The 26,185-nt window shown below is 40.3% G+C and overlaps 1 protein-coding gene and 1 long non-coding RNA gene across 14 annotated transcripts in view; one reads left to right on the forward strand and one right to left on the reverse strand.

Moving 5' to 3' along the window:
* NHSL1 (NHS like 1) overlaps positions 1-26,185 on the reverse strand; it is a 228,783-nt gene that overhangs the window by 8,083 nt on the left and 194,515 nt on the right. For 10 of the 13 annotated variants that reach the window (XM_053289204.1, XM_053289189.1, XM_053289273.1 and 7 more), the window contains exons 4-6: positions 21,098-21,290; positions 14,806-14,937; positions 121-3,510 (exon numbers count right to left, since the gene is read on the reverse strand). In XM_053289204.1, coding sequence (XP_053145179.1) covers positions 121-3,510; positions 14,806-14,937; positions 21,098-21,290 — 3,715 coding nt within the window. The remainder of the gene's footprint in view (positions 1-120; positions 3,511-14,805; positions 14,938-21,097; positions 21,291-26,185) is intronic. The other 3 variants (XM_053289211.1, XM_053289224.1, XM_053289198.1) reach the window with 2 other exon arrangements.
* Positions 2,634-25,518, forward strand: LOC128342236 (uncharacterized). The gene is made up of 4 exons (XR_008314852.1): positions 2,634-2,768; positions 5,094-5,245; positions 14,667-14,755; positions 25,168-25,518. It is a non-coding gene; the product is annotated as an uncharacterized LOC128342236 (long non-coding RNA).

Genomic DNA, 26,185 nt, shown 5'->3' on the forward strand with positions numbered 1-26,185 from the left:
TTATAATGAAGTCAACACTATAATCTTCCCCACCCCCACCTTCCAAATATCTCTAGTCACTAATGCAGCAGATGAGATGGAGAACAAAAGGGGCGAGGGGTGGGTGGGAAACAGACTTACCATTTCCATCCCCTTGAGATGGGTGTCCGTCTGCTCTAGAGACAATCTCTCCATTTCTGTCAGAACGGCTTTCTTTGCATAAGCAAGCTTGCTCCTCCTGCTTGAACTGCAGTGTAGACACATCGGTTTCTTCTGCTTCACAGGAGGTGGAACTTGCCACTCCTCCTCCTGGAACCAGGCTGCCAGAGTCCATTTCATAGGAACAGAGTCCATCTGTAGGATAATCTTTAGCCTGGCTGTCCTGTGTAATAGCAGCATCCCTTGCAGTGCTTCTGACTGTTTCACCCACTTCAGTTATTTTTTCTGCTGTAACATCAGGCTGTGGGGGTGGCACAATCAGGAACAGTTTGGGTTTCTTTGAAACAGGTGGTGGCTTTTTGTTTGGCAATGTACCCTGAGGCTTGTTGAGAGATCCTGACTGTCTCTGACGTGCTGAACTTGCATGTTCAGAGCAAGAACCTTGGTTCTGCACTGGTGCTTCTTCGGCACTGGCTGGCAGCAAATCCCTGGCAAGGGATTTAGGTGGACTGGCTGCATCTTCTGGCATTTTATCACTGCTAAGTTCAGAGGTCTTCACGCAGAGACCTAGATAGGACTTCTGACTAGGACTGTAAACAAAGCTTTTGTCAGAAGCACCATGGGTTTTTACCTCATCTTCATCCAGGCTATCACCGTACCCTACTGACACATGTGGTTTTAAAGGTGAATGAACTGAAAAAACTTCAATCAATTTTTCCTGAGAGTTGGTTTTGGAAGCAGATTCAACTAATGGTTCAACGTCTGACATCACAGTTTTCCTTACAGACCTCAGCTGTACCATCTGCAGTGCTTGTGTGGTTACTAGAGGCATTGTGGGCCGAGTGGGATCTTCCTTATTGAATGGCTGCTTTATTGTGCTGTTACATGAACCTTCCTGACTATATTTCTTGAAAGAACATGGTGTGTGTTTATATGCATCTTTTGTGAGTTTGGGGTCCAGAGGTGGGGCTGGAGGAGGAACTGAAGAAGAGAAAGGTGGAGGAGATGGAATGGCAGAATACGAGGTAGAGAAATTACTCTGTGATATATCTTGTGGTGGACAATGAAACCATGAAGCACTCTGAGGGAAAGATGCACTTATAACAGCTTCTGGTGGAGGTGGAGGAAAACTGGGAGATCCAGGTGGGGGAGGCAGATTTAATACATCTACTAAGGGGGGAGGGGGAGGGGGAAGAAGATGGTCAGCAGAGTCTGGAGGCATTAGCATAGCAGAAGTAATCAGAGGGAAGCTCAGACCAGGGTCCGATTTCTTTACGCTCACACTTCCTTCAGCAGATGTATTAGAAGAAAGAGATGTGGAAGAGGAAGACACTGAAACTGAAGACAGTAGGGATGACTTTCTTTCAGGCACTTTGGGCTTCAACTTGGGTTTCCCATTTCCTGTTGACATAGATTTTAAAATGACAGGCACTGGCGTAAGTGCTGTGGGTGTGTTGGATTGGCTAGAATACCCACTAGATGGTGATGTCACTCTGTGAGACTTTTCTGGAGATGTGGCCTTTGGTTTCACCGACCCGCTGGGCACTTGCGGCGTACAAACCCTTGAGCTGTCTATAAGGCGGCCAACGTTATAATCGTTTAGCTTGGGTGCAGTGTTAGCAGAATGAACTACTGGAGATTTTAACTGGTCATCTGGCATCCCAGGACAATCACTGTAGTAACCCCACTGGTCAGCACACTCTGACTTGATGCTGCTGGTTTCGCTCTGGGAGGGTGTGACAGCACAAATTGAATACATGTTCAGGCCAGTTGCTGACATCATGCTGCTGCTGGCACTTACTGAACTCTGGCTACGAGACCGCAGCACCCAAGGGTCATCATAATCACTGCTGGGGCTTTGAGAGGGGGAGCTGCCATTTTTGCACTTGAGGTTTAACTGGAGGGAGTGTTGGAGGCGAGCAATCAGCATGTCATCTAGTACTTGCCCATTGGACTGAGCTGTCTTCTTGGGGATTCTTCTAAGAGAGTCTGTTCTGGATGGTGGTAGAGGAGGTTTCTTTGCTTTTTTTAAAGATATGCTTCGTGAGAGGGATTTGTCGCTGCAGGCTGACAAGTCTCCAAGCGATCTCTTCTCGTTCCTATCAAACACATTAATGACACTATGCCTGGGGCTTTCAAATCTATTATTATTATGGCAAGTTTGACTAGACTTGAGCCCTGAGTCCATGTGCATGGAAGTGTAATAGCCATCATGGTCCACAGAGTACAAAGAGCTTGAATCTTCTTTGGCCAAGACTCTTTCAAGGCTGCCAGTACTCAAGTTGCTCACAGGTGTGGAGCAGCCTGGCGTGGCACAGTTCAGCTTGTGTAAGGGAATCTCCTCTGTTCCAGAATGCTTGAACCCACAGTGTTCTATGCGGTTCTGACCTTTGCCCTGTGTTCTGTCCATTGTGGGACTTGACTCACTTCTGCTATCATTATCCTGAGAATGGCTTGGAAAACTGAGATTGTTCCTACAGCTGTAGGTCATATTCCGGGGCCCATTCTCCACCGGTCCTGCACCACTGAGACAGACCCCCGAATCTCCAAGAGCAAGCACCATTACAGCATTTGATGAGACAGTGGCATCCGACGACTGTGAGTGACGTGCTGAACCCGTCTCGCTCCAGGTACCACTAGAAGTATGCTGCTGATCTTTTGTGCTTATTATGTTGTTGGTAACAAGATTGTCTCCAGGTTTTGTATATGAAGAGGAACTGGTGATTTTACTACCTAGCAACCCGACACTCTGTGTGGTGTGAATAACAATAACTTCTGAAGAGGATGGTAATGTTGCATTTGGTATGATGCTGCTTGAATATGTAGCATGGGGAGAGACTGTGCATGCTGGGCTTTCTGCTTGTTCACTCTCCAATGTCCTTACTTCTTGGGACCATGGCCTTTGAAACACACCTGTTCTATTGCTGTTCCTCACATGAACACCACTATCATCCACTTGTAGTTTGCTTATTTGGTGTAACGACGTTCCATCTTCTGTTGACTTAGATATGCTATGCCTACGTTCCAGTAATTGCAAGGACACTCTTGCCCCAGAACGAGGTAGACTATGAAAACCCAGGTCATTGTTTAGGCGAGAGGCAAATACAACCCCAGCAGAATCACTCATCACAGACATGTTTCCAGAGGAACTGGACAACTGTGACATCTGGGCTGCAATTCCTTGACCTTTCTGTGCACGTATCCGTCTCACTGAAGGTGGCACTACTTTGACTTCCTCTGTCTGACAGCTAGAGTCCTTGGTCTCAGACTGCTGCATAGCAGAGCGATAGCTATCAAGTCTTCCTAGCGTGGAATAGTGATCTGGGACACACAGTGAATGGCCACGGAAGTCTCCTTTACCAGTGCCAACTGCTGAAGTTAAAATAGAACAAGTATTACACAAATGATTATTACACCACATTTCACCACATGCTTTTTCTGTGGTTATTAACAAAAAGCACACCACAGGTCATATTTAAAGCATTGCTCTCTCGGGATTATAAATATGTTCAATTGTTCAAAATACAAGAAAGAAACTAAATATGTTTGCATTTACAACACTCCTGTCACGTTCTGGAGCTTTTCAACAAAATGATATGAGAACTGCTATAACTTATTGAACCATTATAGTAAGGCCCAACTGGGAACATCAGTACTCTTCTACTAAACTCCCCACACATTTCACTTTAAATGCCTTTTAAATCATATCGGCTATGTCTATTATTGCATCCAGCAGAGTATACTATGTGTCAAAATGTAATATGACATTTATATTACATGCACATGACTGGTATTACATTCTTCCTAATCCCTAGTTGTTCAAGGAAAAACATCCAAAATAAGCAGAATAAGCAAAGCTATTTTTAAAAATATAAATATAAATATATTTATTTGTGCTTTTCAAACCCGTACCTTGGCTTCTTTGCTAAGGCAGTATTTTCTATTCACATGGGATATGGGATTCCACATATAACTCCACAAAACCAATTTTCAATGTTAATAATTATTCAATGTTAAAAATTATTCTAATTAGAACTGTGGCTAAATACTGTTATATTCTTTGTAAAATACGTGCTAATGTTAGTTTATGTTTGTATGTCTGTATGTCTGTATTTGTAATACTGCTGGTCAGGGACCGAATAAATATTACGTTACGTATTATTCTACTTTAATAATGAGAGTTGTTTTTGAGTCCCTGTACGACATCATAGGAGAATAATCGTGTCCTAATAATTGCTATTATAATCATTTATGACCTTAATCAGAGACACAGTGAAGACATGGAAATGGATTTCATAGTATCAAAAATGGAGCATTGATTCACAAGGTTTATTCAATTCTCTAAAAATCTGAATAAAATCATTTCGCTCCGGAAATAGTATCTACCATAACTATACTTTGATCCTACATTTACTTGTAAGAAAGACTTGGAGATCACAATCTATCAGCTCTTTACTCTCAGCAAGGAACTATTACATTAGTAGAATGCACTCTGGGGGAAGTGGGATGTGACCATAAAGAATTAGGAGCACACTTGTATTGGGAGAATTTGTCTCTTATTTGAATGAAATGGAACCCTGAGATATGGATCCTGCTTGATCATGAACAAGACAGTAAGGGGAGAATCCCACACCAAAACTGCTCACCTATATTGGTGCAGACTATGCTCCATAATTTAGGTAATAGTTATTGTTGTTTACTGCAGTGCAAACATAGTGAGGTTGGTCATGGGATGACATGTGGACTATAGTATCACAGAGTAGTTCCAATGAGAACCCAGACTTTTGGTTCAGAATCTTTGGTTCAGAGGGGCACTCTGGCTTTTTTCTTCCAAACTGATAGATTAGCAGAGGCCATGCAATTTTTTAAAAATTAATTTTAGAGGTGTCTAACAACTTTTCTATATTCGAGCAAACATTGTTATACTGACTTGACTGCTTTTGTTTCTGTTGCAGAACACCAGTGCATTATTCAAAATTCTATGTCATGTTCTAGAATGCACAGTCAGCTCCTATGGAGTGCTCGCTTTGCTGTCACTCATTATGAACTGAGAATTAACCTAGAACACAACCAATGCTCTGCATATGGCTGGGGAAGATCAATAATGGTAAGCAAACTTTCAAGAAGGGGTGGCCCCAGTCATTTTGGTGCTGTAGGCAATGTGCAGATTACTCCAGCCCCCACATGCCCTAGCCTGAAAAGCACTGAAATGTGGCATGGGTTGGAGAGAGGAGGATACTTCCTGACTGACTCTTCTTGTCACCCCTGACCATATTTCAAGGTTAGGTGGGGGGCGGGGCACTGCAATGAGAAAAAACTGTCAGCAAGCAACTCCTCTCCTCATTGCTCCCACAATCCAAAACCATCCGTCCTGCTTCCTCCCTGTCCTTGCACACTGCTGACTGGGACCCACTGCCATAGTGATGACCAGGGCTGGGAGCCATAATTTGTAGTGCGCTAGGGGTGGAAGCAGGGACGTATCTAGGGTAGGGCAGGCAGGGCACGTGCCCTGGGCACCACTTGAAGGGGGGCACAAATTCTTAAAATTAATTTTTTTTAAAAAAATGGCCACCAAAAACAAAATGGCCACTGCACATGCTCAAATGGCCTCTGTGAGGCCCTAGGACATGCCAGGCCTCGCAGAGGCCATTTGAGCATGCGTGGTGGCCATTTTGTTTTCAGCGGCCATTAAAAAAACCCATTTTTTTAAAAATGGCCACTGCACATGCTCAAATGGTCTCTGCGAGGCCCTAGAGGCCAACAATGGGAGGGGTAACCTTTGCAGACCCCCCCCCAGCCCATAGGAAGCGCCCCGAAGGGGCTACAGGTAAAAAAAAAATTAATATAATATAAGTCACTGTACACATATTCAGTTTGGCACTATGTACAGAGAATCGGGGCTTGTGAATACTGAGCTGAAGCTTATGAGCTAGGATTGTATTCATTTGCTCTTACTTTGCTTATGATAAGTGAGTTAAATGTGGTGTCTTAAAAATATGGTTATTAATGGTGAGTTTGTCTTTGAATCAGTGTGAAATCCTTAGTATTAAGGCCCACTGGGAGTTTCTTGCTCTCTTTCTCTCATTTTAACTGTCTTTCTGAAATACTAGAATAAATTCCAAGCAGTGACACAGTTTACTCTGCATAGCCTTTAATTATTTTCAGAGTATCTGGGAAAAGTCAAATTTTCCATTTATTTTTAAAACTTATGTAATAGTGATGCTAGTAGATGCATAGTAGAGAATTAGGCACTTCTGTTTAGTTTTCCAAGTACACCTCCACATAGTATTTGGGTATTTCATGAGCCCCAGCATACTGAAATTTGTAGTTTTCCAGCATTTTTTGGTCTGGCTACGTCCACTGCTAAATAGTTTTTGAAATTTTTAAAAGATTAATGAGCTTGACTTATATTTTTCCACTGATATTATAGTAAAGTTATCTGAAAGATGAGTGTCAGATGTTCAGACAGGGGGCGCAATTTCAGTGCTTGCCCTAGGCGCTATTTTCGCTAGATACGCCTCTGGGTGGAAGAAGAAAAGATGAAGTTGACAAGAAAGGCTGCAATGCAGCAGGAACAGCTCAAGCACTGTGTGAGGTGCAGGACTGCTGACAACTTTCCCTCTTCATGAGCGGCCCTTTCAGAGTCTTGCAAGGAGGGAAAGTTGTGAGCAGCCCGTTGCAGGGCTCTGCAGAAGGCATCGAGAAGGAAGGTGGTCAGCAGCCTCCTGCCTCAGAGGCATGCTTGCAATGGCCAGATCAGGAGCACCTGCTCCACCTCTTGCAAACCTTGAGAGGTAAAGTGAACCCTTCCTGCCTGGTGGCAGTGCAGCCACACCAGTTCCTTCTCTTCCTCACTGTGTCCTACCCTTTATTCAAAGGCAGAGGGCAGGGAAGCTGAAGCAGCAGGGATCAAGTTTAGTCACTTCACCCCACCCTCTGCCTCTTGATCAAGCAGAGAATGGGATGGGGGAGGGAGGGAGGAGCAAGAGGCAGTGGCGGCTGGCATGTCACACACAAAAATACCTGGGGTGAGGCGGCAATGAGTTTGGGGTGAGGCAGCCAGAGGCAGGGCAGATCCATAGAGGTGGCTCATCTACTGCCTCCACTCATTTGCTCACCTCACTTTGTTAGCAAGGCATCCCTGCTCTCAAAGGAGCTTCTTTGCCATTACTGATTTTCCTCCCCCAACTGAGGAACCCCTGATAAGCTTCTAAGGAATGATGGGGTTCTTCAAAACACAATATGAAAACCACGGAGTTGGCAGAAAGCACCTCAGATTAGTGCACTGTATGAATTTACATCTTTATTGATAGTGCATTAAGCTACAAAGAATATTTTCTTGTTTCCAAACGGTATTGGGGTGGTATGAAAAACAGTAAATGGAGGTGGGGGGGAAGTCTGTTATTTGAACTGCACATTGCTGCAAAGAAAAATGTAGCAGTTCTGAGACGCCTGCTTGGGAACTGCTCTTGAGTGTTTTTATGGCATGTCAGATAAGGAGCTCTCTCCCAGAGCCTTTCTGTTCTCTTAATTGTTCAGTGCAACTGAACTGTGAAAAGTAAGGGCATTCGTTCCATAAATTTTAATAGCTCTTTAAGCTACTGTCAACTATTAGAGACAACAGAGGACTGAAGAAAGGTTACAGACTAACCTATCTATGATAGGTTAACTTGGTTTTTACTCTTCGAAACCACAGAAGTATACCTTTACACATATTTTAATGCATTTTACCTGCCTGGATTACTCCCCCCCACTCCCCGCCAAAAAAAAGTATAAACTTAAGTCCCATTCCCTCTGAAGTTGATGTTATTTTGTTAGGGACTTCAGTGTAGTCAGAGGATGACCTTTGGCATTTTTCTAGTCTAATAGACTGAAATGAGAAATTACATTGTGTCCCTTTGAAACTGGCAAGCAACCTGATAATTTTAAACAGCAGAGCTTCGAAAGGGCTGTAAGCATGTAAGCTACGACAGCAATGAATGCACCATTGAGAGACCTTAAAGGCCAAGTCAAAGATAGCTCATCCTGGAGTCGACACCAACTTGACGGCACTTAATCAATCAATCAATCAATCAATGCATGTAAGTATAGAAGCAAAAAAAAAAACCCCCACTAATATGGGCAAACCTGAGATTATATCTTCTGGGGTGAGATAAATATGCATTTTGCCAACTGGCACAAAGTATTTTTGGCCAAAATATAAGCACAGGAACAACATAGAACTACTTGGCCATCTCCATCTTTCAAAGATTGATTCACATGACCACAGTTTTCACATGCTGATGCCAACTATTGCGATAATAGGGGTAATGAAAATTTCATAACAAAGCTCTTTTAATCCCATGAAGGCAGTATGCATGAAAAAAGCTTGCATATTACATGACAAGACTGTGTAATGGTGAATGACTCACCATTGCTGTAAATTAAATGGACACCCAGAGTGAGATACTATTAGTTTCCTAAATTCAAATTTTTCCAGCAAGCAAAATGTATCAGTTTTCAACTGCTACATTTTTGCACTGCTTTTGTCAAAGACTCAAAGCATCTTACAATAAATAATTCAGCACAATGCCCCCCCAAATTATGATAATGTAATTAGAATCTGAACATTTTTAAAAAAAACTAATTTTAAACATGTTAACTGAACTAAATGTGAAATTATGAGCATCTGTCAAGGACATTGTGTATTTCATATTGATGGATATTATGAAACTTACTTGGAACTTGAATTCCTAACAGAAATAAAAGATGCCAAAATATGCACAGTATTAATTAGGAAAGTTAAACTATAATCTGGGAGAGCAGCTATCACCAAGTCACTATGATGCTTGCCATGGAGCACAACCATAAAAACTGAATATGATGAATATTTACATACCACTTTTCAACAAAAGTTCCCAGAGCAGTCCACATAGATATGACATAAATAAATAAAAATACATAAAATTTAAAAATTGGCTCTCTGTCCCCAAAGGGCTCACAATCTAAAAAAGAAACATAAGTTAGACACCAGCAACAGCCTCTGCAGGGATACTGTGCTGGGGATGGATAGGGTTGGTTGCTCTCCCCCTGATAAATGAAGGGAATCAGCATTTTTTAAAGGTGCCTTTGCTCAGTTAGCAGGATTTTCTTTGAATCCTGAAGAAAAGTTTCCAGTTTGTCCCTAGATCTGCATGAAGGACACACCAACTATTTTACTAATTTCCATGCGCATTCTGAATGGCCTAGGAGTAAATTAAGCAGTCACTGAATAAGATAAGGTAAATATAAGAAGAGAGTATGTTAATCTCTTCACAAAACGCGCACAAGCCAATAGTTTGATTATAACCCAGGTGAGGTAGTTATTCACTTATGGCTGGGATCTATAGAAGCATGTAACTAGTTCTACATGACTAAGGAAGCTTGAACAACGCTCTACTTGCCATAGGTAAATCACTTTGGAAGCTGAGGGGACTTTCAATAGTGGTTTCTGATAAGGAATGAGGAACTATAGTTTAAAGGAAAAAAGAATAGTCAAAAATCCTGCGGTTTGGGCATGCCAACTTCAACTACTATGAATATTTATATACCGTTCTTCAACCAAAGCTCTCAGAACAGTTGACACCACTTTTTATTTACAGAAAAATAATAATACATAAATAAGATGGCCCCCTGTCCCCAGAGGGCTCCCAATCTACAAAGAAACATAAGGAAGACAACAGCAACAGCCACTGGAGAGATGCTGTGCTGGGGGTGGATGAGGCCAGTCGCTCTCCCCCTTTGAAATCTGATATCTCCAAAACTGATATCTCAAGCAGTTTTACTGCCAGATTGGGTCGACAGAAGGAAACTGGGCAGCACTGTATATTGTGGGTAGGGGTGTGCATGGTCCGGAGCCCCCCCGGACCGGCATGGGGGGGCCTGTAACTTTAAGCGGGGGGGGGTTGTACTTACCCCTCCACCGCTAGCGCTCGGCAAGCCGCTTGTCTCTTTTACAAACTTTTAACCTCCTCAAGTCTCTTTTTAAAAGGCTTTGCAGCGCTCGTCTCTCTTCCAGTTTTCTGCTCAGTCCAAGACTCTGGCTCCTAAACTAACGACGACGGGGGCAGGGACGGCAGGGAGGAACCCTGCCGCCCCCAGAAGATATTTGAACGGACCAGCGCTGGAGGAGGAAGAGTGGTGGGGGGGGGAAGTACAACCCCCCCGCTTAAAGTTACAGGCCCCCCCATGCCGGTCCGGGGGGGCTCCGGACCATGCACACCCCTACCCACAATATACAGTGCTGCCCAGTTTCCTTCTGTCCACCCAATCTGGCAGTAAAACTGCTTGAGATATCAGTTGTAACAGCACGTTGCTTCCAGCAAACTCAATTTTAAGCCATATTATTCCAATCTTTTAAGTCTGTGTGTCCATTCTGGCTTCCTACAATCATTTAATCAGTGATTGAGCCAGATATTGCTCTCCTTCCAGATGCCTATTAAACAGGGTTTTAAAAAATTAATTATAGTATACTCAAGTCAATTATAGTGACTTGATATGACTCACGGAGAGTCATCCAGTGGTCCCTCTTATTTTTTTCACTTCTGTGCAGAATGAGTTTTGTTCTGGGCAGCAGTATCAAGGCAGTGTGGGTGCACATGCATTCAGGGTGGGGCCTTCCTGATTCAACCTGAGCGGGATTCTAAAATGAACTGAGTGGACATCCAAAAACTTGTGAGTGCGCGCACGTGTGCACACCTTAGAGGGAACAGTGGATTCATCCAGATCTTATAAAGTTAGAATGTGGTTTTCCAGAAAGGAATCAAAGTATTTGCCATCACAAGACATAGATAGTTTCATCATCTGGCAGCAAAGTCTATATGATATGCCCCACACAATAAATTGTGACCTAAATTCCCACTACCACTTTAATTCTGCCCTCATAGGCTGAAACCTCCTCCTCCATCTCCAGTTCTATTTCATATCTGCCTACTTATTTGATCATGCTTTATGGTCTAGGAGAGGAGAGCTGGTCTTGTAGTAGCAAGCATGACTTGTCCCCTTAGCTAAGCAGGGTCTGCCCTGGTTGCATATGAATGGGAGACTTGATGTGTGAGCACTGCAAGATATTCCCCTCAGGGGATGGAGCTGCTCTGGGAAGTGCATCTAAGTTCCCAGTTCCCTCCCTGGCTTCTCCAAGATAGGGCTAAGAGAGATTCCTGCCTGCAACCTTGGAGAAGCCGCTGCCAGTCTGTGAAGACAATACTGAGCTAGATAGATCAATGGTCTGACTCAGTATATGGCAGTTTCCTATGTTCCTAATATCTCAATTCCCCCAGCAGGGATTATAGTTTATCTTTCTTTAGCATAATACAAATTCTAGAATTTTGAGTGGACATGTTTCAACGTAGAACATTTTAGTGAAAAAAAGTTTTAAAAATCCTAACTGGACACCAAAATGTGTCTGTGAGTAATTTAACAAGAACACATTTTTATTGAAATTTTGTTCATGAATCACAAAATGTGCAACAAATTGTTGTGACAGAATGTTCTTGGTGAGGAATTAAAAGCTAGGTAAGACAATTAGCTTTATTTTATTTTATTTTATTTATTTAGGTACCTTCTGGGCAAGAGAATGTACTGAGAGGGAAAATAACCCCAGGGTCTACTTCTATTTCCTTGATAGCTCAGTGATTTTCAGGAGAGAAGGCATGCCCTCAACTTCTGCCTGTAGGCTTCTAGTGGTATCTGGTGGGCCACTGAGCAAAACAGGATGCTGGATGGACTAGATGGGCCTTGGGCCTGATCCAGCAGGGCTGTTCTTATGAGTTTTGAGAATATTGGGCATGGCTGGAAAACATTGTGCTCCACATATTCATAATACATGAATATTCCATAGACACTGATCACAAAGGCAGAAGCTTTCAGTTTTCCTAGCTTTAAAATAACTCTCACACCAATTTCTCATAAGCCTTTGTGCACAATCCATATCCACTTCACCCTGTTCTGTTTTGTTTTAATGTCTTTTTAGTGCATTGCAACAACAACATAGTGGCTGACATGTTAGGGGGCTGAGCAAGAACTCTGTACTTGCAAGGAGCTGATAAATAAGCTGTGCTTGAGGCTTGCTTTGCAGTGTAACATGTGGGGACGGGGATGGAGACCCAAATTTTGCTTCTCACCTCTCCCAGCAAAAGGGAAAATCTTCATACCCCTCTCCACACTCATTTATCATCAGTTCCTTGTGACAGAGCTCTTGCTCTGCCCTCCTAACATAGCATAAAATTCCATCTGGAATTTTAATAATCAGAAGTCTAGGGCATAATTTCATTATGGGAATCTGCTTGCGTGTGTTCAAAACTCATCCAAAATCAACATAGTTATACCAAGTATTTGTGTAGACTATGATGCATGAAAGCAACCGCCCTTCAATAAGCACAGTAATGCACAAGTGCAGGGAAGTGCAACTTAATACAGAAAATTTTTATAAGATACCTCATAGTAACTGCACACACTGTAACTGCACACACTGATAATACATATTAAGCTGCAGTTGTTGCTGTTGTTTGTTTATTCGATTTCTATACCGCCCTTCCAAAAATGGCTCAGGACCATTTACACATAGAAATAACAGTTACTTTCAGATATTATAAGGTGTTGCTCCCTCAAAAACTATGTTGGGCTTATTAAGTCAGGCCTCCTTTTGCTCAAAACTGGGGTTTGTTTTCATGAATTTGAAACATATTCACAATGGCCTTATTGCCTAAAATGGGATACATATATCTCCTATAACTGAAAATGGATGGTACCAGATTATTCTAGTTATTGGAATAATTTGTTTTATTTTATCCACCATACCACACACTAAGGTAAACTTTAGTTAACAGGCCTTAATTGGGGGGAAAAATACTATTTTCAGACTAAGGACAAAATCACATGTGAACCTCAACATGAGGCTTCTGTCAAAAACAGCATCTCTATCTCAAGTATTCTCTCCAGTCACCCTCCAACCACCTACCATTTCTCTGTCTCAGCAGCAAATGATGTGAAGCAATGCAGGGCAACAATAATCAGGCAAGTCTGCCTGATTAAATGGCATGGGGAGAGATGGGGGACTTCAACACAGGCCTGCTATTTTTGGCAGCAGCTGAATGCCAAGTGTCACGTAAAGTTATTCTCTGAAGTGCACTTATATAAAAAGTTGTGCAACTCCCTTAGTCTCTCCATGTGCATGCTGTTGCACAAGTGGGTGAAAATCCCTATTCTGTTCATACTCCAGAAGCAATCTGGAAGAAAGGGTCAGTGACATGTTCCTGCTCTTCCAGGTCACTTCCAGAGCACAGGCAGAGTGGGTACATTTGGCCCACTTGAACAACAGCATGAGTATAGAGGGACTCTGGGAGTTGCACACAAGCCCCAGTTGAACCCTCCCCCACAGCCTCTCTTTACATGTGCATTGGTAGTCACACAATGTCAGCCAGTAAATCTACAAGTCTACCGACAACCCTACCAAATAAACATGGCCATCAGCGTCTGGTTTACAATTGACTAGGAACACAAATGAAATATTTTAGGTGTGGAACGGCAGTTTTAATAGAAAAGGTATCAGCACAGTGTCCCAGTGCAACTTGGGCTAATAGCAAGAAGGAACCAAATTGTTTATACACACAAATGAACACAGAATCTCTTCTTTAAGTTGTTACAGCAGATGCTCCTCTTCTTTAATGTGCAATTTGGTTACTTCTTGCTGAGTTTATATCCTGTGATGAAAGGCTATTATTTTGTGTTTCTCTTTTCTTTTCGCCTTACAACTGACTAGAAAATTATTTATTTTTTGAAAGGAAACAACTACCAAATACGTGATCTATGCTATAATTACTACAACAATGCAATTCTAGGTGTTCCACGTATAATGCAAGCATAGACAAGTAAATAATATGGCTGTTTTCAGGGTGATCATTACATGGGCATTTAGAGATTAGAGAATCTGGCTACAGATTCAGAAAAGCTATTATGATTTAATTGATATACTGATGAAACCAGTACAAATTCAACAACAATTCTACAGGCTAATTTTCACTTTTTTTTCTTAGGATAATAATCCTTTCCATGTATGAAACAGCAAGCACATCACCATGTACAGCAATGGAAATAACTTCATAGGAAAAAAATCAAGTGCAAAATGGCCCTAGATCAACAGAACTTTGGTCTGTTTCAGATGTTACTTTTGATCAGTGTGGATCTTTAGTTCTATGTCAATGGCACTATAGATTAGTGCAAATTTAATGTCAGTTTTACTCTTAAGTCACAGATTCAGAAAGCTCTGGTAGCTAAATCCAGTTACGGGAATTTCCTAGATTACAGTAATGAAAATTATGTGAGATTAATGCACTCCAAAGTGATCCCCAAGACAAAGGCAAATAAAAAGTAACATCTGAAAACAGCTGTTATATTCCAACATATTTTTATTAAAACAACAGCTTTACATGACATGTAGTGAAATCAGTAATTTAATTTCCCAGAGGGTAAAGTGATTGGTTTATTCATATATATTTTTCTTTTTCTCTTAGTGATCAATACATTTCTTTGGAACTTCTTATAGGCTATCAGACTGTATTGGCTTCATGAGCGCAAGTAAAGGTTATGGAGTTTAGTCACAGTAAGCAGTAATTATTAATTGTAATGGAATACAGTTCTGATGAGCCATACCTAGCTCTCTTTGGATGTTGTCAGGGACTCCTGTAATAGTCTTTCTCCTTTTCACTTTCTTCGGCCGCCTTACCACAGTGTCTGTGTAAATTAGAGACCTCCGTATGCTGGCTTGGCGGTCAAAGTTCTCCCCTGATGTACAGTAGAACAAGCAAAGCACCATTACTTTCAAGCATGCTGACATCATGCACTTTCTTCCACTTGCTTATTGTAGAAATGAAGAAAAGGCATTAATATATGATGTTAGCTCAGTCATACAGAATGGATATACACGGAAGAAAAACGATACAGCACATCACCACTTTAAGGCTTAAGAATGGAAGGGACCATATGCACCCCAAAGGCTTTTGTCTTATCAAGACACATCATCACCTGATTACATACACAGATCAGGAAGCCATGAATTTCAGTGTTGGATGATCATAGGTATATTATGCCCCAGTTTGAACCTTTCATGTTGAGAGAGAGAGGGAGAGAGAGAGTCTGTTCCTAAAAATATGAGAGTAATTTAATTGTTTTAACATCGTATTAAATTTTAAATTGTTTTAATGTTTTAATTCTATTTTAGTTTGTAGTGTTTTTATTGTAAGCCGCCCAGAGTCACAAGTTTTGGGCAATATATAAATTTGTTAAAATAAATAAATAATGCTTTGTTGTGGAGATAAGAATTGAAGTAATATGAACAAAATGGTAAATTTGCTTATCCCATAATTTTACCTGTTTGATCAAGATCTTCAAGTATGGTCCTAAGTACATATGTTCAATTTAAGTTAATGGCATTTCTTCAAGCAAAGTTTATTTTACTAAAGTTATTATGGGTACTTTTTTTTTTTTTTGGTCACTGGAGGAGGGTCTTTGTGATGAAAAGATGTCAGAGTGTTGGAAGTGAAGACCTTTGGTATACAGTGTGAATGAAGGTGGTAAGGACAGGAGGCACAGTGCATGTGGGAGTAAGTGTAAGAGGAGGATGAATTTGGGAACATCAGATTTCCATACATTTTAGGGCTACTAAAACCATCCACCAGACTAGTGTAGTGCTAATGCAACACAATAAATTGCCAGCACTGAAGAAGTTAGCAGAGCTGAACAAAGTTGAAATACTCTACAAAGCTGCAGCCTTGCTAATAGAAGACCTTCTCTGGGACACATACAAGGCTGCACATTGTGCAAGGCACTGTGCAATGTGTCAACATCTTCCACTAGCCCAAAACTACTCTGGAACAGATGATCCTTTCTTTGGATTACATCATTGCACTACAGCCTTGTGCTAGTGCAACGTTATGCCACATATTCTGAATGTAAGACACTGCCTCTCATTCTCAAGTATCCATTCCATTTGTTGGGAGTATTTACTAAACTTGACTAAATCATTCCCTATAGGAACCAAGTTGCTCCTACACTTGTGCCCTTAGTTATCTTTAATAAAATGGCAAGCCATCTTTTTCTAAATGCATTGAGAACTCGAATGGTTTCAACAAAAGTAAATGTTTACTTGTTGCACAACAACGTAGAAAGCCTTATAGTTGACCATGTGCTGTATCAAAACTGGACCCAGCAGCACTACTACAGGTTGAATAGCTTCAAACCAATTCACTTTTTCAAAGAGTCAACAACTTGGCAATTTTAATATATTCAAAAGAATTTTTGACCCCACCTATTGTGCCATTTGAGGTGGCTTACAAATGATTTAAAACAGACCAGTATTCAAGGTCTCCATACATTTTCCCTGTTAACAACCATTATTTTCTTCACATTTTTCTCAATCTTACAATCTAAGGAATAGTTAATATAGAAGTTTCCTTAGGCAGAGTTCTTTTACAATAATTTCACTCTGCCTTAATATAAGTAAAGGAAACAGTGTAGGCATTTGAAATAGAAAATTGGAAACATGCAGACTAAGTCCGTAAAGACTAAGTCCCACTGAAATTCATGGGAGTTAAGTTAATCATGACTAACCTAATCTGGATAAGCATATTTCTTCCAAAGTTTACTTTAAATATCTAGATAGCCAAGTTATTCCTCATTGAAAAGTGATTTGGGCATGTGGTAGAAACTGCTGCATGTCTCATACATAGCATCCCTGAATCAGGACATGGCATCAGGGTGCATGACATCAGAAAAAAAGTGAGAAATGCAACTGGCTTAAAAAATGCTGCACAATGCATACTAACACGTAGCATGAGGGCTTCTCCAGAACACAGGAGCAAAGACTAAAAGACAGCTGTTCTATCCTCAGTTGCCATATGCAAAGGATTGTTTTCCCCAAGATAATATTTGAGCTCAAAGATCTTCTGTTCTTGTTAAGTGAAACCTTTGCAACTGTAAAAAATACGGCAGATGAGAACTGTGGAGCACTGGGAGTTCTTTTAGATTAAGGGTTTCAGACCATCAGCCTACTCTGTTAGGCATGCCCAGGGGGCTTTTGATTTTTTTATTTTTATTTTTATTTTGCTTTGAGCAAAAGTCCCACATCTCAGATCACAAAAGCTTTTGAAATTCCTCTAATTTTCAGAAGAAGCTTGCCATATGGCTCAGGCCTGAGAGATGGCAGAGCACTATTCTTTGGGGGGAGGGTCAAAAGCCCCACTGTGCACACAGAATCAGTACTACAGTTCTCTATGTTGTGCCAAAATGGATGGCCATTTATGAAGTGGTAAACATAGTAAACCTCTAATATTTTTTCAAGTGCTGAGGAGAATTTATCTTACCACTCCTGAGTTTTACTAGATTTCTGACTCAGGATGCATATCTGGCAGATATCCTCACCACTTGGCAAGCAAGTGACAGACAGGTTTACCAAGTTGTTAGTGCACATTCTGGTAAGTTACCACTTGGTAAATGGTTGTCTGTATTCATCCAAGATCATGTGAATTAAGTCTGCTTAGAAAGTGCCAAAATTCAGCAAGCTTAAATTGTTGATAGATTTATTTAAAAGTGTAATTTTGTCTTAAAAGCTTTTTAAAAAACTGGCCTTTAAAGAGCGGCCAAATGGAGCAAACAAAATATAAGCATGTGCTTCAGGAATTTGTGGAATGAAGCCCTTTTGTGTGCCTTAGCTAAGCATCACCACCACCAAGTTTCATTCTCTTCCTTTGTATCTGGGCAATACCCACACCAGACACCACCACCTGTCCCAGGATTAACAAGGACAACAGGGTGTTTAAAAAGCATATGCTGCCAATCTCTTGAACACTAAAACTATGAGTATATCCTTTCTAGAGCAAGCTCAGCTCCTGCTGACCCAAGAAACTAAATCCATTCCCAAACCTGGATAGCCAGTCAACAGCTTGTCAAGATTAATGCAGTGCCCCAGCACCTTCAGGTTACTCATCAGATTTGCAGTACTACAATCTATGAAACCTGACAGATGAAACTGAAGGGGGTCTCATCTGTTGTGCAACCAAATGAGAGGTCATGTACTTTGTTCATTATTAATGGATCTGTTTTTAAAAGGCTTCTAATTTCTAAAAAGCACATCTAGGGTTAATATTTTATTTCAGAAACATTAATATTTTATTGTACTGGATAACCCAATCCACTACTGCTGTCTCAAACAAACATATGTCCTTCTTTGTAAAAAGAACCAAGGAAATAAATACACGCTCTCCACTCTTTAAATCTCACTGTTTTTAAAGACTGGCAACTGACATGTATTGTGCCCTTTGTTTTTCACATAAGTAACTGTAACAGATGATATTTATTTACTAATTTAGACACTAAAGTGTAAAAATGTACACTTTAGCAAAATTCTACAAAGGCTCTTGGCTTTAGTATTTTATTATTTCCAACAACAAGAAAACAGCAGGATTTTACCCCCTTTTTCCTAACTATGTATAGATATGTTTTTTTGCTATCTCTGTATGTTTAACTACATACTTTGAGTGTAAAATTTCTATGAGATTAAGCTGTATGTCTTTTATCTAAAGATACTGTCCTCTTCCTCTTTGAAATACTGATTATTACTTCCCTAAAATTGACCTAATTTAGATATAAATGCTACACCATGGTTTAGCACTATGTCAACCAGCATCCTCCCGCTGCTCTCATGTGTTCCAGAAGAGGAAAGTGAAAGCTTCTGTGCTCCCTTTAACCAAAAGTTCCTTGTTACACATGAACTTGGGAAACTGCAGTTTGTTAACCAGTTCAAGTTAGAACAAGTCAGAATATCAAATAATGAGCAAGCCATGTTTCACTATCCTGTTTTTTTCCTAAATCTAATTTCTTAAACTGCATTTTCCTGACTTTGGGCATAACATGGAAGTATGTATGTATGTATTGTTGAATTTATATACCGCCTTTCATTAAAAACAACCCCAAGGTGGTTTACAAAAGTTAAAAACATACAATAAAAATGACAATTAAAATATTAAGCTAAAAATATAAAACAAATCTAATTTAAAAACTATAAAATACAAGCATAAAAACTATAAATGAGTAAAAACACATAGAAGCAGCAGCAGAAACAGTCATGTAAAAGCCTGGGTAAAAGCCAAGATTTAAGAAGCTTTCTAAAAACTGTGATGGAGTAGAAAGTAGAAGCTTTCACTCTCTTCCTACACATGAAAGAGAAGGGGAAGGAGCAGAGATGTTTACAACTGCCTTAAACCATGGTTTAGCATTATTTGTGAACTGAGCCTGTAACACCTGTGCAACCTGCACTTTCAAAAAGGCAACAACTGATACCATATACTACTATATATTAATTTACATAACTGATTTGTGTGCAAGAATACCTTCCTTTTCTCCATAAGTTATAGCATTTCAGTCATTTCTAGTGCTTTCCTGTAAAATTTCTTTCAAATATTTCTTATCAAATATTAACTTATTAAAGTTGAATTGAAAATCTTGCCAATAACAACTACTTATATTAGGATTAAATGGTTATTAGTAATCACACAGGAAAATGGCATGTCCCAAGTGAATTAATTATTAATGAAATAAAACTAACTGTCCTAATGCACAGTATCTAATTCCAAACCCAAATCACAGTGGAGATCTATGGGGCTCAACTAAAATTAATTACTTCTGCCTCAGAAAAGCTAAATCATGACTTGTGGTTGCAACACATTAATGGTGCATGAGCCCTAACATCTTTTTTGCATCAATCGGCTAGCGAGGAGAGGCAGATATGCTGCTTGAGGAGCAACAGACCTCTGTCCTAATGGAATAAGAATTCAGTCCTACTTCCCTCTTCCAGTGCATGACTATACAAAGAAGTTCCATGTTTGCATGTCAATGTATCTTACCAAAGACATTTCCAAATCAAGCTGATTTTAGCAGCATAAACATTTTTAGTAGTAAGCTTTGATCTATGATACTAGGTCGCAAAATTTTAAACACAGTCTCAGAATTGCTCCTACTGAGATTCATAGATTAACAACAATAATAAAGGAATAACTACACAATCTCAAAATTTATAAAGATATCATTTTATGTACTGTAAATATTTATGCCATAATGATGTAAGTGCTATAGTGGAGAATGTATGGAATTCTCTGCCACAAGATGTGGTGAAAGCCAACAACCTGGATGGCTTTAAGAAGGGAGGAGAGGTCTATCAATGGCTACTAGTCGGAGGGCTGTGGGCCAACTCCAGCCTCAAAGGCAGGATGCCTCTGAGTACCAGTTGCAGGGGAGTAACAGCAGGAGAGAGGGCATGCCCTCAACTCTTGCCTGTAGACTTCCAGCGGCATCCGGAGGGCCATTGTGTGAAACAGGATGCTGGACTAGATGGGCCTTGGGCCTGATCCAGCAGGGCTGTTCTTATGTTCTTAATATAAAACTGCTGGCTTGAGTAACTTTTACAATACTCTTCAATAGAAAAATAAAGAGACCAAATTTTTTTTAGGAGAAAATTCTGAAAATATAGTAACCTCAAAAAACAGAACAGGCTATTCTACAGTTGTTTTAAATCTCAGGATATATTGAGCATTCAACATGAATCCTTTAGTTTCAAAGTCATTATGTTGAAGGTGTTTTCTTACCAATATTTCTTCTTTCTTAGCCTTTAAAAATGGGGAGGAAATCCTTTCCACAAAATGTCATTAGTATTTTAACCAGTATGTTCAATGACTTGCTAAGTTTTGTGAATATGTAAAATCTGGGCACATTTAAAACTACAACCCACAAATCAATCAATCAATCAGTCTGTCAATCCTTTATATCTATCTTTGATCAGTTGACGTGGACAGATATCCACAAAATATACTTTCCTATAAGATAAAAAGCAATCAATAACCAATTGAGATCCCTTCTTCTTCCTTGCCACTCAGCAATAAAATTAAAAGCCTACCCGTTACGTTAATTGGTATAACATCAGTTTGGACTGCTTGTGCTTGCTGTCGCATTTTCTCCTCTGGTGTTGGCAGTGGAAGGGATTTGGTCCAATTAGTTTGAGTGTTGATATCAGATAATTCATCTGAAATTGGTGTTTTGGATCTCTGGAGGCTAATAAGCTTTTCCTCTTCAGAAGAAGGGGTTGAACACTATAAAAAGAAATGTATACTATAAATTCATGGCAAGAGATAAAACTACTAACATTGCTCTAAAAAAGAAAAGCACCCAACAGCACAACATAATCACTGTATTTTCATCTTAGCTACTATTTGGCGCACGCGCGAGAGAGAAGTTAACTAGTCTTTGTTCATAGTTACACGTGGCCTACTTTATTTAAAATTGTTACCAGTTCAGGTGTGAAAAAGAAACTCCTACAAAGTTTTTAAAAGTAGATTTTAGAGCTTGCCTTAAAACATTTTATAATAGTACTCTGAAATAAGTTGTTCTTTACACAAAACATGCTTGAGAACTTGTTCATACACTACGCTTTGATTCATTACTAGAAATCATTTGATATGTATCATCTGATACCAGCCAATCACCTCTATTGTTCATGCATTAAACTACTCTTGTATGTTCTAAAACCTCCTACATTAGAGAACCACAGACAGTTACTAGGAAATACACATACACTTCCTTTTCTCTTTCTGTTTTGTAATCTGGAAGAAGACAGAATACAAGCCCATGTGTATTCTTAGCGTGAAGGGGCGGGGGGTGGCCCACTAAGTAAGGGGACCCTGCCTTAGCTCCTACACGTACCATTAGTTTCTACCCCAGCCCTTCCACATTGTTAAACAGAATGTTTGATATTTTATTTAAAGTTTCAATTTTTTAAAAAAAGGGAATCGTTTATCAGAGTATAAGATGACATGATACCAACCCAATCATGGTAAACTGGGCAAGGAGGAGATCAGAGGTGCACCTAGGTAATTTTAGAGCCTGGACCTTAAAAGGCCTTTGGAGGCCCCTTGCTTCCCTGCAAATTAAGCATCATCATGCTCTGCTGAGTGACCTCACCACCCAGGACAGACTAAAGAGGATTTGGAGGCCCTGGACTTCAGCCCCGAAGTCCAGGGATAAGAGCACCTCTGGAGGAGATAGATGTGAGAATTCTCATATGGACCATCCATGCAAGAATTCTCTCACATATTGCCCCCCCCAACTTTGTACACACAAATGCATGACCGCTTTTAGAGGAGCCCTAACATCACACTTGCTCCAGGCCCCATAAATCCTCTGGGCAACCCTGGTTCCACTTATTCCAAGTGAGGGTACCACTCTTTTGTGCTGATTGTCAATGAAATGAGGTCAAGACAGACAACTCCCACTTTTTCTTCAATGTGTGTACTTCCTAAGAGGGCCATTAAAGCAAACAGAAGGTTTTTGTAGGTCTCTTCTCTCTGTCTCCATTTGATCTGCTTGCTATTCCACTGACAGAAAATGAAAATGTTCCAACAAGGGAATCACTATTTTGCGTTTCCTCTGAGAGCCAAATTGCACATCACATCTCCAGCCAGTGATCAATTCTCACCATACAAGTAGGGCAACATATGAAAAAAGAACTTGTGCAATGACTAAAAACTGAGAAGTGCACAATTCCAAAACCAGCGATCTCTGCTTCTAAGTTTTATGGTGGCACTGCTATTTTGTGTAAGCTGCCAAAAAGCCTTTGTTCCTGAAAGGCAATAGACAAGCCTTATATAAATAAATAATAAAATAAATATTTTATGTAGTTCACATGAGTGGTTCTGAGGATATTTTGTCATTGGTCATGTACGTCATGAACAGTGAGCACACTGTTACTAAGTTTGAGAACCCAAAGAGTAAGACAAAGAGATCAGCAGCTTACTGGACCCCCAAAAACAAGGTCTATGCCCAGTGAACTACTTGATATGGATATAAGAATTCACAGAACATAACAAATGCTATGAGACCACAAACTTAGTGGGCTAGAGTCTAACTTTCACTAGAGCATTGCTGCATCACTGGAAGCTCTTTCTGAAATCAACAATAGAGTAGCGCTCCTTGGGCAAGTGCAGTTATGGGAATGACAACATTCCCAAAAAAGCTTCCAGTGATGGAGCAGCACATCACCGAAAGTTAGGATCCAATCCAACAAGTAGTGGTTCTATTCAAGGCTCTATTCACAAACAGTAAACAACTTCATACATTGTTCCACTTTGGATCAAAACATTGCAACTAACTTCCCCAAACTTGCTTATATAGGCACATGCTTCTAAACAAGCATGCATGACACAACAAGATTATGACGGTCTAATCCAGTATAACTGGTCTAATCCAGATTGGTTTCATGAGTTTCCTGAATATTTTAATATACTTCCTCTGCATTTAGTGGATGAAGCATTTTTCACTCTGTACTCTGATTTCGAGCCAGTTTTCCTAAGATATGATGGGATACCTTACAGGTATACAAGATGCACATTATGAAGCTCTCTTGACAATTCTGCTGGAAATAATTTACAAGGTTAAACACATTAAACACATTAATGTGTTTAAGAGTGGCGGTGGGGTGGGGTGTGGGGGGCGGAATAGCAGCTTTGGTCATGTATCTGACCAAACATATACCGTATGTTGCATACTGCTGTACTAGATCAGAGTCAGGAATGAGTTGTTTTTATTCTGTGGGTCCAGACCTCTTTTCCAGGATTTATGAGTGACAGCAAGAGGAAGTTGTGCAAGTATGCCAATTGCACTAAGAAAATTAATTTTGGGAAGAGGCATGTTAAATACAAGAAGAGGAGTTTGTACTTCTCATTAGATGTCAACTATAAATCATGAACGACTTCATCCAACTTTCATGACAAGAGGTTTGAAAAAAGTCTCCAATAAAAATAAAAGTGGGTATGTTTAATTGTATTGTAAGGACTAGAATTAAACATGTGGTTAAACTCTCTAGCCCTCCTTAGATATCATCACATGCTGGGCACATAGCATTCTTAATCACAGGAATGATCTGTCCATGGGTAAAGCATTTATCTCTGCAGACAAATGTTGTACCTATGGAGGAGCAGAGCTACAGAGTATATAAGCATGGGACATGGGATTTGCTGGCCCCATATGTGCTATACTGAGTAGCGTGTCCATTATTTGAGACACAGTCTGCTAATACCTTTATTAGGACCAAACAAAAAGCTACAAATCTGAGCTGCAAATTCTGCTTTAAAAGATAATAGACTTAAAGGGGGTTACTTTCTCAGAATCACACCTTAATTTTGTAAAACATAGGAATTAATTTCTCTAATATAACTCTCTATAAAGTACCATGCACACAGCTTACATAACAAGAACTCCCCTAATTGATGTTGGAATCTTAATGAAGCCATTAAAAAGTAGTAGCTATTCCAAGCTCAACACACACACTATCCATCATATTAGATCAGAAATTTGTGTACATGTAGTATTTTTCAGGAGGGCATACTTTTTTTAAAAATCCCAAAATATAAACAGATTTTACAAACCTTGTAAATTATTTCCAGCAGAAGTGTCAAGAGAGCTCAGACAATAAGAGAACCAGGTCATGAAACCAGGTTTCATTAGCACCCCAGGTTTAAATACTAGGATAACAAAGTTGTGAATGCATTCATACCGCCTCCCCCCTCCCCCCCTTTACAGTAGTTACATTAGGGAAATATTGTGCTGTGCATCAAATCAGAGTACAAGCGGAGGGGAGGAAGCTGAGTCATATAGCAATGGAAATGAACACCTTAGGCAATTGTAAGTTGTTTTTGTTTATCTTATAACTACACACAAACAGACTTTTCCCCCTCCTAGACTCATGTGCCAGGGGACTGACACTTCAAGCATGGTGCTGCTGTGTGATAAGCCCCAGTAACCTATTTTTTATTTGGTTGGTTGACACTGCCAAAATGAATCACTGTCATGTTAATGCTGACCCTGTACTGTGTTAAAGAACCCAGCTGCCATAAGTCAGTCACCAGGGGCTCTTCAAACATGACGAGAGACAAAGACATAAATGTGTACCACAGAATCTCTCTTCTTTTCCAGGCAATCAGACAGCTGTAAATCAACCATCTTTGAAAAGCAGTTTGTGATGTATTATATAGAGGATATCAAGAGTTCAGCATGAATGGGAAGCTGCTGAGGGCCCAGTACGGATCAACAAGATCACCTCTGCAGTGGCACAAGGACATCCCTGAAGCCCATCCAGGGAGGGCAATTTGCCAAGAGACCCTCAGATAAGGAGCCAGCCCTAGTTATAGTGATCATATGGATGGCAAAGTGACACAAAGCTCGAGAACAAAACATAAGAAGGAACCCTGGTTATCTAAAATAAAGACATAACATTCACATACTGACACCCACGTAGTTAATTAGTTCGTAACCTAATCAATATATTGTGCCGATACAGTGTTCAACGCTGCCCCAAACTGTTAGCATTCTGGTGCATTTTTAAAATGGTTCTTTTCAAAGCATCTGCTTTCCACTTCACCTGAAGAGCTTTAGTACATCAAAAATCACCCAAGGTCCTGGAATTCCTTGCTAAGGCAAATCTTTCCTCTTAGCATATTAACAGAGATAAAGAAATTTCAATATTATCTTAGCTGAGGATGCAATAGGAATACATATATTTGGGCAACTGAAAAGGGGGCTGGCACTACCTGACACTCAGTGTCCTGAATACTTCAGCTCTGGAATTCCTAAGCTCTGTAGATATCCTGGGCTCCACAATCATTTTAACTCCATCCATTTGAGGACAGAGACTGGGAATGGGGCAGACATATTTGCTATAGGACTTGATCCTAACCAGGATCATTTTTAAAGTGCCAGTAGCAGGGAAATGCTTGACTAACAAGCAGAGGGTTGCCAGTTCAAATTCCGCTGCTACTATATTGGGCAGCACCAATATAGGAAGATGCTGAAAGGCATCACCATCTCATACTGTGAGGGAGGAGGCAATGGTAAACCCCTCCTGTATTCTATGAAAAGAAAACCACAGGGTTCTGTGGACGCCAGGAGTCAAAATCGACTTGACAGCACACTTTACCATTACCCTTCTTCAAAT

Source organism: Hemicordylus capensis, chromosome 1 (genome assembly GCF_027244095.1).
Source record: "Hemicordylus capensis ecotype Gifberg chromosome 1, rHemCap1.1.pri, whole genome shotgun sequence".
In the NCBI taxonomy this organism is placed as follows: Eukaryota; Metazoa; Chordata; class Lepidosauria; order Squamata; family Cordylidae; genus Hemicordylus; species Hemicordylus capensis.